This window comes from Podarcis muralis, chromosome 4 (genome assembly GCF_964188315.1).
Source record: "Podarcis muralis chromosome 4, rPodMur119.hap1.1, whole genome shotgun sequence".
Lineage (NCBI taxonomy): Eukaryota > Metazoa > Chordata > Lepidosauria > Squamata > Lacertidae > Podarcis > Podarcis muralis.
The window spans coordinates 9258858-9274099 of record NC_135658.1 but is presented as its reverse complement, the minus strand read 5'-3'; the positions used below and the strand labels follow the sequence as shown (position 1 = coordinate 9274099).

At 47.3% G+C, this 15242-nt stretch overlaps 1 protein-coding gene across 2 annotated transcripts in view; it reads right to left on the bottom strand.

Annotated features, from left to right (window-relative positions):
• Positions 1-15242, bottom strand: part of GDPD5 (glycerophosphodiester phosphodiesterase domain containing 5) — a 174794-nt gene that overhangs the window by 43503 nt on the left and 116049 nt on the right. For both annotated transcript variants that reach the window (XM_077926903.1, XM_077926904.1), the window contains exons 3-6: positions 14982-15085; positions 6575-6668; positions 6087-6146; positions 840-938 (exon numbers count right to left, since the gene is read on the bottom strand). In XM_077926903.1, the coding sequence (XP_077783029.1) occupies positions 840-938; positions 6087-6146; positions 6575-6668; positions 14982-15085 (357 nt within the window). The remainder of the gene's footprint in view (positions 1-839; positions 939-6086; positions 6147-6574; positions 6669-14981; positions 15086-15242) is intronic.

Here is a 15242-nt window from a genome sequence, read left to right as displayed (position 1 = left end):
TAGATTATGAGTCTTTGTAAATTGTGTTTCTAAAGGAACTTTTGTTATTGCCAAATGCCAATGTCTTTGCATTATTAAAGGTAAAGGTAAAGGTACCCCTGCCCGTACGGGCCAGTCTTGCCAGACTCTAGGGTTGTGCGCCCATCTCACTTAAGAGGCCGGGGGCCAGTGCTGTCCGGAGACACTTCCGGGTCACGTGGCCAGCGTGACAAAGCTGCATCTGGCGAGCCAGAGCCGCACACGGAAACACCGTTTACCTTCCCGCTAGTAAGCGGTCCCTATTTATCTACTTGCACCCGGGGGTGCTTTCGAACTGCTAGGTTGGCAGGCGCTGGGACCGAGCAACGGGAGCGCACCCCGCCACGGGGATTCGAACCGCCGACCTTTTGATCGGCAAGCCCTAGGCAATGAGGTTTTTACCCACAGCGCCACCCGCGTCCCTTTTGCATTATTAAGTTTGTTATAAATAAAAAGTCATTTTAAGGTAGAGCTTAATAATTATTTCACTATTAATACACTTCTTCTTAATTGTATTTCACTATTAATATACTTCTTCTTAATTGTATTTCAGTTCAACAATTACTCTGATAAAATATGTATTTTGTTATGTGCAAATGGCTTGAGACACCTATTAAGTCCATAAATTACCATATAGCACATATTCAACAAAAAAACAGCGACCATTTGTTGTTGACAAAGGACGGCTGGACATAGAAAGGGCCCTGTTACCTTCAGCAGCTTAGGGCCTCATCAAACCTAAATCCGGCCCTGATCCGGAGGGCTATTTAGAGAAGGCGGAAGAACTATGGTTGGCTCCTGCCTTCTGCCATGACACTTACCTGCAAGGATATGGCAACCATGCTCCACTCATCATCCCATAGCTGGGCTATAGAGCACATGGTGACAACGGTCGTTATCAAGGTGGTTATCAACCCAATCTGCAAGGCAAGAAAAGGCCAGAGATTTCATTGTATTTCTTTCCCTCTGGCGCTGAAAGGAAGCTCTAATCAAAGCTCAGGCACTCTTTGCATCTGAGAAAGGAGTCGAGCCAGCGTGGAAGGCCAGCCCGCCCTCTACTTCACAAACACCTGCTTTTGACAATCAAACCGTAGCTTTAAACTGAGGGGTTGGTCTGGATGACCCTCAGGTCCCTTCCAGCTCTGCAAATATTATGGTTTTAACTAAGCGAGCAGAGACACAATCCTGTTTCAAGAGCCAGGGATAAATTTGAAGCAGAAAGCGCTCCATTTCGCTGGGTTTTTCTTCGTCGCAGGCAGAGGAGATACAGGCTGCTGGGATTGTCTCTCTCGCTCTCTTCTCTTTTCTTAAAAAAGGGATTTAGATTAATCCCCGGAACTGACCGATGTGGAGGGTCTCAAAAGGAGCTTGAATGGCAAAGCACTAATAACACATTTCACTGTGACGGGCGTAACGTAATGAGATTCACTTCGCCGTAGATTGCAATCGCTGGAAGGGCGCAGCGCAGTGAACGTACTGGAGAATCTCTCTATTGCGGCCTCCCCCCCCCCCCGCCCAAATCACTCATAAGACTAAAAGGCAGCAATAGCCAAGCTATTCCTTTATCTCATCTACCGCTGCGACCCAAGTTCCTATTGTGAAGCCAATGCGCTTTCATTCGGAGAGGCATGAATCGGAAGCAAGGAAGAATGAGCGAGGAAGGCGTGGGGACAAAGTAAGACCGAAGCCAGCAGAAGGCTTTGTAGGATTCAAATTTCTCCTGTCAAACTAACAGGATCAGTGCGAAAAAGTGACTGGGGGTTTGCAGAGTTCTGCCCACCCAACTTTCTTCAACGTAAGAGTCACGGAGCACTTTTAAGCCATGCCACACGCTCCAACACAGCAACCCTCACAGCTGTTGTAAGAAAAACTGCTCCCTTTCCCTTATGGGGTATTCCGGAGCCCGTATAGAGTCCTTAAGTGGGTTCCCTATCAGTAGGAGAAAACAACAGAGGCCAACCAGAGTACCGTATTTTTCACTCCATAAGGCACACCTGACCATAAGACGCAGCTAGTTTTTAGAGGAGGAAAGAAAGAAAAAAAAATATTCTTAACGAACCAGTGGATGTATGATTTTTGTGGTTCATGCTGTGGCCACAGACATGATATGTGATTTGACAGTGAGTTTGGGGTAGCCCAGTGCAAAAATCCTGAGGATCCATGTGGATCAGTGCTATGTAACCACGTTTTTGCGCCATTGCGGCCCCACGAAACAGTGGGTGCGTGATTTTTTTGGTGCAGGCTGTAGCCATGGACATGCTATGTGATCTGATGGTGAATTTGGGGTGACCCAATGCAAAAATCCTGAGGAACCATGGGCTTTCACCTCCCCCCTCCCAGGCAGCCTCCGCTAGCGTCCCTTATCTCTCTCCCGATCGCTTGCCGATCAGCGGCTTCCTTTCCACACTCCCTTCCCTCTTGTTTGCCTTAGTGTCTTTTCCTTAGCTGGAGCAGTTTTTTTGCTCCTCCTTTTCTTCTAATTTCCCTCCTCATTGCTTGTTTTAGTATTCCTGTCTCCTCTCCTTGCAAGTTTGCTGTCTTTACTTCCCCCCTCCCAGGCAGCCTCCTTTATCTCTAGCGTCCCTTATCTCTCTCCCCGATTGGCAAACGTTCAGCGGCTTTGTTTCAACACCCCCTTCAACAACAACAACAACAAAAGCATGATCTGCTTTTTGCCTCTGGGCAATTTGGCTCCATGGACCACGCATTCGCTCCACAGACATTTCCCCTTACTTTTTAGGAAGAAAAAGGTGCGTCTTATGGAGCGAAAAATACGGTATATTGAGAAGCAAAGCAGCTAGTAAGCCTGATCTTTAATAACTGTTGCAACAGGGTCCCCCACACACCACATGCAGGAGGGAGGAGATAACTCAGAACAATGGTGCGCAAGCCTTTATATAGACTCTTGAAATTGCCCACCCTGTAGCCCAAGACCACCCCCCAAAACATCATACATACATCACAGAAGGAGGCCAGTCTGCCAAGATACCTGACAATGGTCACTGATTGCATTACCAGGACAGCCTGGCCATTCTTTTGTGATGGTAAATACTTTAGTTCCTGAGTCCAGGTCTCAGGTTCACCCGATTCATACAGAAATATGCCCTTAAGACAGGATTTGTAAGCAAAAAGACAATGGGAAGGCTTTCCCCATTTGCCTCCCTTACTGCAGAGGAATATTTGAGCTCAGTGGGAGAGTCAAAATGGCTTCAGGATTGCTCTCCCATACTATTTCAGACACATGGTTCATATATTTAGATATGTGTGCATTTATGAATATTTATTCTATACCTGAGACCTTAAAATTATTGTAACAATGTGCAAACCTATCCACATTTACTTGGAAGTAAGTCCTGCTGTGTTCAAAGCGGATTGCGCCCAGAATTGCAGCCACAACCTCCTTCGCTGTGCCCCACTGCCCAGCGGATTCTGTTGTTATATCCCCACCCTCTCACTATATATAAGGGTCTGGTGACTTCTGTTTCAGTGTATCTGAAGAAGTGTGCATGGACACGAAAGCTCATACCAAGAACAAACTTAGCTGGTCTCTTAGGTGCTACTGGGCAATTTTTTTTATTTTGTTAATATATTTCTACAATGGTTTCAGGAACTATAAAGTATTTACCATTTTGAAGGAATGGCCCAGACCGGCCAGGAAAGGACAATCGGCAAACATTACCCGGTTATCTTGACAGATAGGAGCCAAGCTACACCTTCAAATTTATGTTGCAGGCCGTAGCTTTCAGTGACTCTCCTGTGGTGGCTTTTGGGTGGTCTTTGTCTGGGCTTGGGCAATTTCCAAAACCTTTAAAAGTCACTGGACACCTTTGTTCTGGGTCCTCACCTCATTGCAAGTGTGGGGGGGGGACCTCTGTTACAACAGAAAAATCCTCTCGCCCTCCCAGGGGGGCGAGGTTGCAGGCTGGCCATGAGCACTCCCCGTGGGGATGCCACCCGTGTCACTGTGAGTCCCGCCCGCATCACGCCCCATGGCTGCCCAATCCAGTCGGCTGGGGGACGTGGCTAATCTCATTTAAACCTCTGCTCTGTCTCTTTATTTCCTCCTGCATCCGATCTCCTGCCCTATTTACAGTGGACGCTCGGGTTGCGAATGTGATCCGTACGGGATGCACGTTCGCAACCCGCAGCATTCGTAACCTGCAGTGGCACGTCTACACACGTGCGGGTTGCGATTCAGTGTTTCTGCGCATGCGCAAAGCGCTATTTACTGCTTCTACGCATGCGTGACCACCGAAACCCGGAAGTAACCCGTTCCAGTACTTCTGGGTTTCGGAAGGTCCATAACCTGAAAAAACGCAACCTGAAGCGTCTGTAAACTGAGGTATGACTGTACATGCGTTCGCCATCTTGGCCTTGCTATGGACCACAGCTGGTCACCTGTTGAGGGGGCCAGGTAGGAATTTTCCCACTTGGCAAACTGGCACCAGCCATGTGGTTTTCGCCTGCTTTGTAGCAATCGTCACAACTTTGTAAGGTTTGGCCATTAGCCATTGGTAAACCTGGTTGTTGTGAGGGGAGGTTGTGGTCTTCACTTGACCCTCCTCTTTAAGGGTATTCCATTAAAGCAGTGGTTCTCAACCTGTGGGTCCCCAGATGTTGTTGGACTACAACTCTCATCATCCCTGAGCTCTGGCCTTGCTAGCTAGGGGTGATGGGAGTTGTAGTTGAACAACATCTGGGGATCCACAGGTTGAGAACCGCTGCGTTAAAGGGATCCGGGGGTGTGGATCCAGTCCGAAGCCCGGGTATAGGCTAGGGCCATGCCACGACCTCATCTGGGACCCTGGAGGAGTTCGCAGTTGATGTACATCAAAGGTCGGCAAGGTTTACCTCGCTTGGGCCGGTTCACTCCAGCGGAGATTCATCGATGGGCCCAATCATGCGTGCACGCACACACCCCGCCCCCAATTTCCGGTGTCTGTGTCTGCGCAGACGCAATTTCCGGCGCTGCGGAAGCGAGTCCCTGCACCATGCTGTGCCGGTTTAGCGCAGAGCGTGGGGACTCGCCGAGCAGGCGACTCAGTTTGGGGGTGGCTTGGGGGCCGTTTAAATGACCCCCGTGGGCCGCTTGTGGCCCATGGGCCTTAGGTTGCCGACCCCTGATGTACATCAACAGGGCTCCCCCTACTGGTGGTTGACCGTTATGATATTACCTGCATGACGTGCAGGAGTTAGATATACCGTATTTTTCGCTCTATAAGATGCACTTTTCCCCTCCTAAAAAGTAAAGGGGAAATGTGTATCGTATGGAGTGAATGCAAGCTTTGCGGGCTATCCCAGAAGCCAGAACAGCTAGAGGAAGCGCTGCGCAGTGCTCCCTCTCGTTGTTCTAGCTTCTGGCTTAGCCGTGCGAAGCCTCCGCAGGGCAGCGGAGAGCCTTCATCCCGCTGCCCTGCAGAGGCTTCGCGCGGCTATCCCTGGCTTTTGCGGGAGATGGGGGAAGGGACAGAATGCTCTGTCCCTTCCCCCACCTCCCAGAAAAGCCCCCAAGAGCCACGCTCCCTTTAAAGAGTGTGCAGCTCTTGTGGGAGGAAAGCCAGTAGGCTAGCTTTCACTGAAGCCAGGAGGGTGAGAGGGATCGGTGCGCACCAATCCCGCTTGCTCTCCTGGCTTCAGGGATAGCCCCGCAAAGCCTCCTGAGCGAAGAGGGAGGAGCGCTCCCTCTTCGCTCAGGAGGCTTCTTATTTCTTGTTTTCCTCCCCTAAAAACTAGGTGCGTCTTATGGTCGGGTGCATCTTATAGAGCGAAAAATACGGTAGTCGGTTCAGTTCCAGTGCCTAAGCCAATACCACTCACATCTGTGGCCAATAAAGTTATCCCATTAACCCAAAATATTGGTGTCCGTGTGTTTCACTATCTAGAGATGGGGTGGGTGTGGGGTCTTGCCATGCAACTGAAGATCTGCCTTTCTTTCCTTCTACTGGTTCCTGCTTCCACTCATTTTTCTCCAACCGATTAACGGACTTAGGGGACACTGGAGAATTGGGCTGCAAAAGCCAACCCAATTTCCCCCCCCCCACAGCGCTGTATAGTGAAAGGTGCCTTACCTTGTGGATCCAGTGTAGGTTCATTTGCTGTCCTACTGCTATGTGACATAGTGCTAAAATCTGAAAGGGCAACCAAGTTGGGAAGGAGAGAGAGAAAGGGGGAAAAACTGATTAGGAATCCAGGAAACTTCCTTCCACCAAGTCAAGGCAATTGGTCAGTCCTGCCCAGAGGTTCTCAAACTTTAAAAAAAAAAACTTTTAAAAAAAACTTGATTTCTTATTGAATATGTACAGATAAATTGTAAACAGATAAAAAACACTGGCAGGATTATTGTAACAACCTGGTGTTTCACAAGAGCATATATTTAAAGATGAATAATTGAGAAATTAAGTTAACTGGGATATGCAGAAGATATTAAAAAATAAATTGAGGGAACCGCAGAAAGAGGGGGAAGGAAGTCAAGTTTTATAAATGCCAAAATGACTAAAATCGGTGAAATGTATAACTTTGAAAAGTATAAATAAGAATTTTAAAAAAGAAAACTTACCAATAACGCTGTGATATACGTGAAACCAGCTGCCGTTGAAACAAGGATCGGAACGGACCAATCGCTCCAATATCCCATTCTATTATATAAAAACCTGAAGGATCAAAAGAGAGAAAGATGATCAGAGGCAGGCACGATGGGTATCGCTGATGCTCTGTAACGTATCACACTGTTGTGGCAGGAAGACTTGAGGGCAATCAATACAGGTGGCGACTATTTTGTGAGCGTCCAATTGATGCACAACCACCAACCTGCAGGTCCTTCTGGACATGGTCTGGTTCCGTGGTTTATTTATTTAGTACATCTATAAGCCACCTTTATCTCCCAAAGGCAATGGGTTCTCCTCCTCCCCATTTCACTCACAACAACCCTGTGATGTAGGCTCAGGGCCAGATTAAGGTTTGACGAGGCCCTACGCTACTGAAGGTAACGGGGCCCTTTATATGTCCAGCTGCCCTTTGTCAACAACAAATTGTTGCTGTTTTTGTGTTGAATATACGCTATATACCGAGGTAGGCAACCTAAGGCCCGTGGGCCAGATGCGGCCCAATCGCCTTCTAAATCCGGCCCGCAAACGGTCCAGGAATCAGCCTGTTTTTACATGAGTAGAATGTGTCCTTTTATTTACAATGCATCTCTGGGTTATTTGTGGGGCACAGGAATTCGTTCATAGTTTTTTCCAAAATATAGTCCAGCCCCCCACAAGGTCTGAGGGACAGTGGACCGGCCCACGGCTGGAAAAGGTTGCTGAACCCTGATATATGGTAATTTATGGACCTAATAGGTATCTCAAGCCATTTGCACATGCAGAATGTAGGCACCCTATATATAGAAATGAGCGAACCAGTGATATTTTAGGAAGCAGGCTAGCAGGCGGGGCCCATGACTTACATCCTAGGAGCCTACACAACACAAAACACTGTTGCTGTATGTAGGTTTTATTTTATTTGTTTTTATCTTATACTTTGGAAATGTACATCCAGGTTTTTTCCTTTAATTTTTTGGGGGCCCCCAAGAGAGTGGGGCCCTAAGCTATAGCTTGTTTGTTGTTGTTTAGTCGTTTAGTCGTGTCCGACTCTTCGTGACCCTATGGACCAGAGCACGCCAGGCACCTCTGTCCTCCACTACCTCCCGCAGTTTGGTCAAACTCATGCTGGCTTATATGAATATCCAGCACTGGGCTGGTGAGGAGGCTAAGAGATGCCCACTGGCCCAAGGTTAGGTTCGTGGCTGAGTGGAGATTCGAACCCTGCTCTACCAGGTCCTAGTCAGGCACTCTAAACCAGAGGTTCTCAACCTGTGGGTCCCCAGATGTTTTTGGACTACAACTCCCATCATGCCTAGCCAGCATGGCCAGTGGTCAGGGATAATGGGAGTTGTAGTCCAACGACATCTGGGAACCCACAGCTTGAGAACTGCTGCAAACCTTTACGCCACACTGGCTCTCATATCACAAAGTTGCAGTGTTCTATGCTGCACATGAAGCACTGCTCGGAGATCTTCCCTGCCGTTTTCCAACGTATTTCTTTTCAATAAGAAATTCGTTGTGTGGCACAGAGCAATTTTTAATTCTGAAACTGTGGCCCAGCGACACCCCCAAGAGCTGTCCCCATAAATCTCTGCCACAAGCGCTGACTCCATCCCATCCCAGACAAAAATGTCGAAATTTGCATTTAAATAGAGACACACTTCCTAATAAAGCTCGCTAAACCCAAAGTTAATTAAAGAGAGAGAGGAGAAGACAGTGAGCCTCTGTGCAAGGATCAAAATGAACCCCTGAAGAGCAAGTTGGGTAAAGTTAATTCAGGAGGGGAAGAAATGGAGGCAGTGAGAGATTGTACTTTCTTGGGTTCCATGATCACTGCTTCTTGGGAGAAAAGCAATGACAAACCTAGACAGCATCTTAAAAAGCAGAGACATCACCTTGCCAACAAAGGGCCATCTAGTTAAAGCTCTGGTTTTCCCAGTAGTGATGTATGGAAGTGAGAGCTGGACCATAAAGAAGGCTGAAGAATGGATGCTTTTGAATTCTGGTGCTGGAGGAGACTCTTGAGAGTCCCATGGACTGCAAGAAGATCAAACCTGTCTATTCTGAAGGAAATCAGCCCTGAGTGCTCACTCAAGAGTCTCCTCCAGCACCATAATTCAAAAGCATCAATTCTTCGGCGATCAGCCTTCTTTGTGGTCCAGCTCTCACTTCCATACATCACTACTGGGAAAACCATGGCTTTAACTATACGGACCTTTGTTGGCAAGGTGACGTCTCTACTTCTCAAGATGCTGTCTAGGCCTGTCATTGCCCTTCTCCCAAGAAGCAGGCGTCTTTTAATTTCGTGGCTGCTGTCACCAGCCCCATTAAACAGGCACAAAGTCTCTGAGCATATGGGACTTTTTTAAAGGCTCTTTCCAGAACTGGCGAGGGCAGAGCCGAGCTTCTGGCGAGTGTAAAAGCCTTTCTTGCATTTTTGGATACGAGAAAGAAGAGATACGCTGCTATATCTCTCTCGATCTCTCCATTTTTTACATATTTTTATTGATTGATTTGAATAATACAATCATAGACTCCTAGAGTTGGAAGGGACCCAGGGGTCATCTAGTCCAACCCCCTGCAATGCAGGAATCTCAGCTCAAGCTTCCATGACAGAAGTGCCATCTGCTTAAAAATGCCATTATTACATGTTTTCATTATTTGTATGCATCTCCCTTCTTTCCTTCTGAAGAAGCCCAGGTCGAAAAGCACCCCGGTGACAAAACGGTGCAATGAAAAATATGAATAAAAACATGTTTTGAACATTTGAAAATGATTAAAACTGTCTGACAATGCATGTCTTGCACGTACTGCACGGTGGTCCATTCTGCACTCGCCACTCCCATTAATGGAATGCAGCCCTTCCCTCTTCGCATCCCAGGGCTGGCCAAGACACAGTGAGGGTCTCGGCTGGGGAAGAAAAAGGGTCCCCCACAGTAAACCAAAATCATATTGGCAAAAGCCCCAGAACGGAGAGGTTCCCTGAAGTCAGTTCTGGATCCTGGCAAGAGCTCAGGAAAAGAAATTCCACAATTGAGAGCCAGCCACTAAGAAAACTTCCTAAAAGAATTTGGCAGAAGCAGGCGCGACGCAAGCTATTAAAAAAACAAAACAGGGTGTCAGATCCTATGCAAGATGCCCAGGGCCGGATTTAGGTTTGATGAGGCCCTCAGCTACTGAAGGCAATGGGGCCCTTTATATGTCCAGCCGTCCTTTGTCAACAACAAATTGTCGCTGGTTTTTTTTATGTTGAGTATATGCTACATAGGGACGTGGGTGGTGCTGTGGGTAAAAGCCTCAGCGCCTAGGGCTTGCCGATCGAAAGGTCAGCGGTTCAAATCCCCGCGGCGGGGTGAGCTCCCCTTGTTCGGTCCCAGCTCCTGCCCACCTAGCAGTTCGAAAGCACCCCCGGGTGCAAGTAGATAAATAGGGACCGCTTACTGGCGGGAAGGTAAACGCCGTTTCCATGTGCTGCGCTGGCTCGCCAGATGCAGCTTTGTCACGCTGGCCACGTGACCCGGAAGTGTCTCCGGACAGCGCTGGCTCCCGGCCTCTTAAGTGAGATGGGCGCACAACCCTAGAGTCTGTCAAGACTGGCCCGTACGGGCAGGGGTACCTTTACCTTTACCTTTTTTTTATATGCTACATGGTAATTTAATAGGTATCTCAAGCCATTTGCACATAACAAAATATGTACCGTATTTTTCGCCCTATAGGGCGCACCGGCCGATAGGGCGCACCTAATTTTTTTTGGGGGGGGAATAAAGAAAAAAAATTATTTCCCCCCCAGGCGCGGGGCTGGGGCGGGGGAAGCCCGAGCTTCCCCCAACCCCAGCCCCCAGAACAGGCTGCTATCCGCAAGCCTAGGGAACTCCCGCCGGGCTCCCCAGGCTTGCGGATATCTGCCCGAAGCCCGGGGTGCGCTGCTCAGCGTGCCCCGGGCTTCGGGATGCAGGCTGCTATCCGCAAGCCTAGGGAGCCCAAGGCTTGCTTCCTGAAGCCTGGAGAGCGAGAGGGGTCGGTGCGCACCGACCCCTCTCGCTCTCCAGGCTTCAACGAAAGCCTGCATTCGCCCCATAGGATGCACGTACATTTCCCCTTCATTTTTGGAGGGGAAAAAGTGTGTCCTCTAGGGCAAAATTTTTTATCAAAGTAATTGTTGAACTGAAATACAATAAAGAAGTATATTAATAGTGAAATACAATTAAGAAGCATATTAATAGTGAAATGATTATTAAGCTCAAACTTAAAATGATTTTTTATTCAGAACTTAATAATGCAAAGACATTGGCATTTGGCAATAACAAAAGTTCCTTTAGAAACACAATTTACAAAAGATCTTCAGCCCTCAAATTCAGATGTTGAGGTTTCATTTTCTTTTTTTTACGCAAAAAGTCTTTGACACAGGTTCACAATGACTTTTCGCTGATTAAACATGCAATTTTTTATTCTGAAATGGTGGCCTGGGGGGACGGGGAGTTTGAGGGACACTGATGCAGACAGACAACACTGCGCTAAGTGGACCAAAGTTCTGAATCTCTGTAGAAGGAAGATTGCTGGGTTGCAGGGGGTGACCAGGGCTGGATTTAGGTTTGACGAGGCCCTAAGCTACTGAAGGTAATGGGGCCCTTTATAAGTCCAGCTGGGGATGTGGGTGGCGCTGTGGGTTAAACCACAGAGCCTAGGACTTGCCAATCAGAAGGTCGGCAGTTCGAATCCCCCCGACGGGGTGAGCTCCCATTGCTCGGTCCCTGCTCCTGCCAACCTAGCAGTTCGAAAGCACGTCAAAGTGCAAATAGATAAATAGGTACCGCTCCAGCGGGAAGGTAAACGGTAAATGGTAAAGGTAAATGGCATTTCTGTGCGCTGCTCTGGTTCGCCAGAAGCGGCTTAGTCATGCTGGCCACATGACCCGGAAGCTGTAGGCCAGCTCCCTTGGCCAATAAAGCGAGATGAGCGCCGCAACCCCAGAGTTGGTCACAACTGGACCTAATGGTCAGGGGTCCCTTTCCCTTTACATTTTATATGTCCAGCTGTCCTTTGTCAACAACAAATTGTCGCTCCTTTTTGTGTTGAATATATGCTATATGGTAATTCATGGACCTCATAGGTATCTCAAGCCATTTGCACATAACAAAAAATAAAATTATGAAAAATGTACTTTGTTTTCCAGATTTGTTGGGGCTGCAGCTCACTCGAAATGCCCATGGGAACCAACAACCTCAGTTTGGTGCAAATGCCACATAAGCGGACCAAATACATGCTTTCCGTTTGCGAGGCATATCCCTCATATCCCTCATACACCAACATATCCCCCAGGAGAACTGGCAACAGCCTGACTTGCTCCTGACCAAAGTCCATGTGATCCATCTCACATCAATGGCTCCTGACAGAAGATCATTTGCATCATTATACTATTGGGAGCGCTGGCCTCCAAACCGCTGTGTTTACAGCTGGCTCAAACAGAAGCCAACAGCCTGATGGAAACGAAGGCTGGTCCATCAGGGTGAATGCAGCACTGTTTCCCCAACTCCTGACCTAAATCTTCCCTCATCCTGCCCCAACATGTCTTCTCACCTAGAACCAGCAAAATGATTCACAGATGGCATTTAACTCCAAGTAGGCTTGCTAAGGAAAGGAGTAAGACAAGGCTATATACTGCCTCCCTGTTTAGTTAACTTATATGCAGAATTCATCATGCGAAAGGCTGGGCTGAATGAATCCCAAGCCAGAATTAAGATTGCGGAAGAAACATAAACAACCTCAGATATGCAGATGACACAACTTTGATGGCACAAAATATGGTCTGAAGCTCAACATCAAAACAACGAAGATCATGGCCACTGGTCCCATCACCTCCTGGCAAATAGAGGGGGAAGAAATGGAGGCAGTGAGAGATTTACTTTCTTGGGCTCCATGATCACTGCAGATGGTGACTGCAGTCACGAAATTAAAAGGCGCCTGCTTCTTGGAAGAAAAGCAACGACAAACCTAGACAGCATCTTACAAAGCAGAGACATCACCTTGCCAACAAAGGTCCGTATAGTTAAAGCTATGGTTTTCCCAGTAGTGATGTATGGAAGTGAGAGCTGGACCATAAAGAATGGATGTTTTTGAATTGTGGTGCTGGAGGAGACTCTTGAGAGTCCCATGGACTGCAAGAAGACCAAACCTCTCCATTCTGAAGGAAATCAGCCCTGAGTGCTCACTGGAAGGACAGATCCTGAAGCTGAGGCTCCAAGACTTTGGCCACCTCATGAGAAGAGAAGACTCCCTGGAAAAGACCCTGATGTTGGGAAAGATGGAGGGCACAAGGAGAAGGGGACGACAGAGGACGAGATGGCTGGACAGTGTTCTCGAAGCTACAAACATGAGTTTGACCAAACTGCGGGAGGCAGTGGAAGACAGGAGTGCCTGGCGTGCTCTGGTCCAGGGGGTCACGAAGAGTCGGACACGACTAAACAACTAAACAACAACAACATAGGCTTGCTAAGATGTACAGTCATACTTCAGGTTGCGTCCGCTTCATGTTGCGTGTTTTCATCTTGCAACCCGGAAGTACTGAGAATGGGTTACTTCCGGGTTTTGCCGCATGCGCAGAAGCGCCAAATCGCACAGTGCACCTGCGCAGACGCAGCACTTCGAGTTGTGGGCTTTTCACGTTACAGGCGGGCCTCCGGAACGGATCCCGTCCACAACACGAGGTACCACCATATAAGACTGAATCAGATAGGTGCTGGAGATGTAAAGAGATGGAAGGAACGTTCTTTCATATATAGCAGACTTGTAAAAGGGTAAAAGAATACTGGGAAATGACCCATAATGAATTGAAAAAAATGTTTTATAGTACTTCCACCCCCCCCACAAAAAAAACCCACCAAAGTCCTTTCTGTTGGGGATAATTCAGACTAAAATTCCCAGGTGTCAAAAAAGGTTCTTTATGTATGCTACTACTGCGGTCTGTGTTTTGTTAGCCCCAAAATGGAAAATTAGCGAGGTCCCAACTAAAGAAGAATGGCAACTTAAGCTGACAGAATATGCGCAACCCGCAGGCTTAACATATAGAATAAGAGAACAAGGAGAACATATTGTACCAGGTAGCCTGACATCTGGCTGGTCGATAAGGGGATCAAATACTTATTTCTCTCATTATAATGCACATCAATCTCTGACTTTTGTCTTCTGGGTTTCTGGGGGGTTTTCTGTCATTATTCTGTCTCTCGCAGCTACAGTAAACCTACCATTAAAATTATGGACTGGACATTTCTTCGTCAGAGGGCAAACGGGCAAATTTAGCAGGGGATCAAATACTTTTCCCCCTCACTGTACGTTTAGAGAAGACTGGAAAACGTTTATTGAATAGATGGGAAATAAGTGTGTACATCTGGAAATGCTAGCAGCATTAAGATAAATTCAACCGTGTAAAAAACGTTTTTATGGATGTGATAATGGGATACTGAATAGTATAGTTTTGGTAAGATATGCATGGATTTATGATATGTAAAATGAACCATGGAAAGAGAAGAAGGGAAGTTCATTGATATCTTAAGGATGTAAGATGAAGATTTTAAATTGGACAACAGAAAATTTAATAAATATATTATACAACCAGCAGGTCACCAGGTGAGGTCTTTTGGTGGTGGTGGTTCAGTTGACGCTGATCCCGTAACAGGGCCTTTTTAGTGGTGGTTCCCCAGTTAGGAAATGCCCTCACTAGGGAGGTGCACTGGTCTCCTATAGCTCGGTCAGCAGAACATGAGGCTCTTAACCTCAGGGCCATAGGTTTGCGTCCCACATTGGGCGAAAGATTCCTGCATTACAGGGGGCTGGACTAAATGACCCTTGTGGTTCCTTTCGACTCCACAGTTCTATGATTCTATGGTTATTAACCTCCAGGAGAAACTGGCGGAGGTTTCTGTGGATCCAGACATTCAGTTCCAGGAAACCCTAAGATCATTGGAGGGAAGAACGTTTTTTAACCTTTAGGGTGTTTTAACTGTAACTTGTGTTAGATGTTTTTAATTGAAATTGGGTTGTTTTTTTAAAAAAATATTACAATAATGTTTCCTTTGTACATGCTTTAAATGGCACATCTGTTTGGGGAGGAAGGGTGGGATATAAATTCCACAAATGAATGAAAACGTAACGCAACCAGTTTGGGAAAATGGGGGCTGGACTAGATGGCCGCCGGGGTCCCTTTCAATGCTACAATTCTTTGGTTCTGCGAAAGATAAATCTCTCTCCCATCAGTTATTACCTGGAAATGAACCTGGGACTTTCTGCACACAGGGCACCTGCTCCCCCCTCTTAGCCCAGGTCCCACTCCCAACCTCCCCCAGTAAAGGTAAGAGGTAAAACACGCTCCCTTTCCCTACTCACCAGTTGATCTCATTGTAGTCGTTGTGCGCTTCCCACCAGAAGTAAAACCAGATCAGGGTCAGGAAGAAAGAGAAGGTGAGGATTAAGAACCAGAGGCGTTCCCACTGCGGAGGCAAAAAGAAAAGGAGAAATGTGAGAGGCTGGCGGGGCTAGCAAAGGGTGTTTAGGTGCCATCCAAAAAAGGACAAAAGAGAGCAAATATTTGCATAAAATCTGCATGGGCTGATTTATACTGATATCAGCCACTCAGTCAGTTTTATT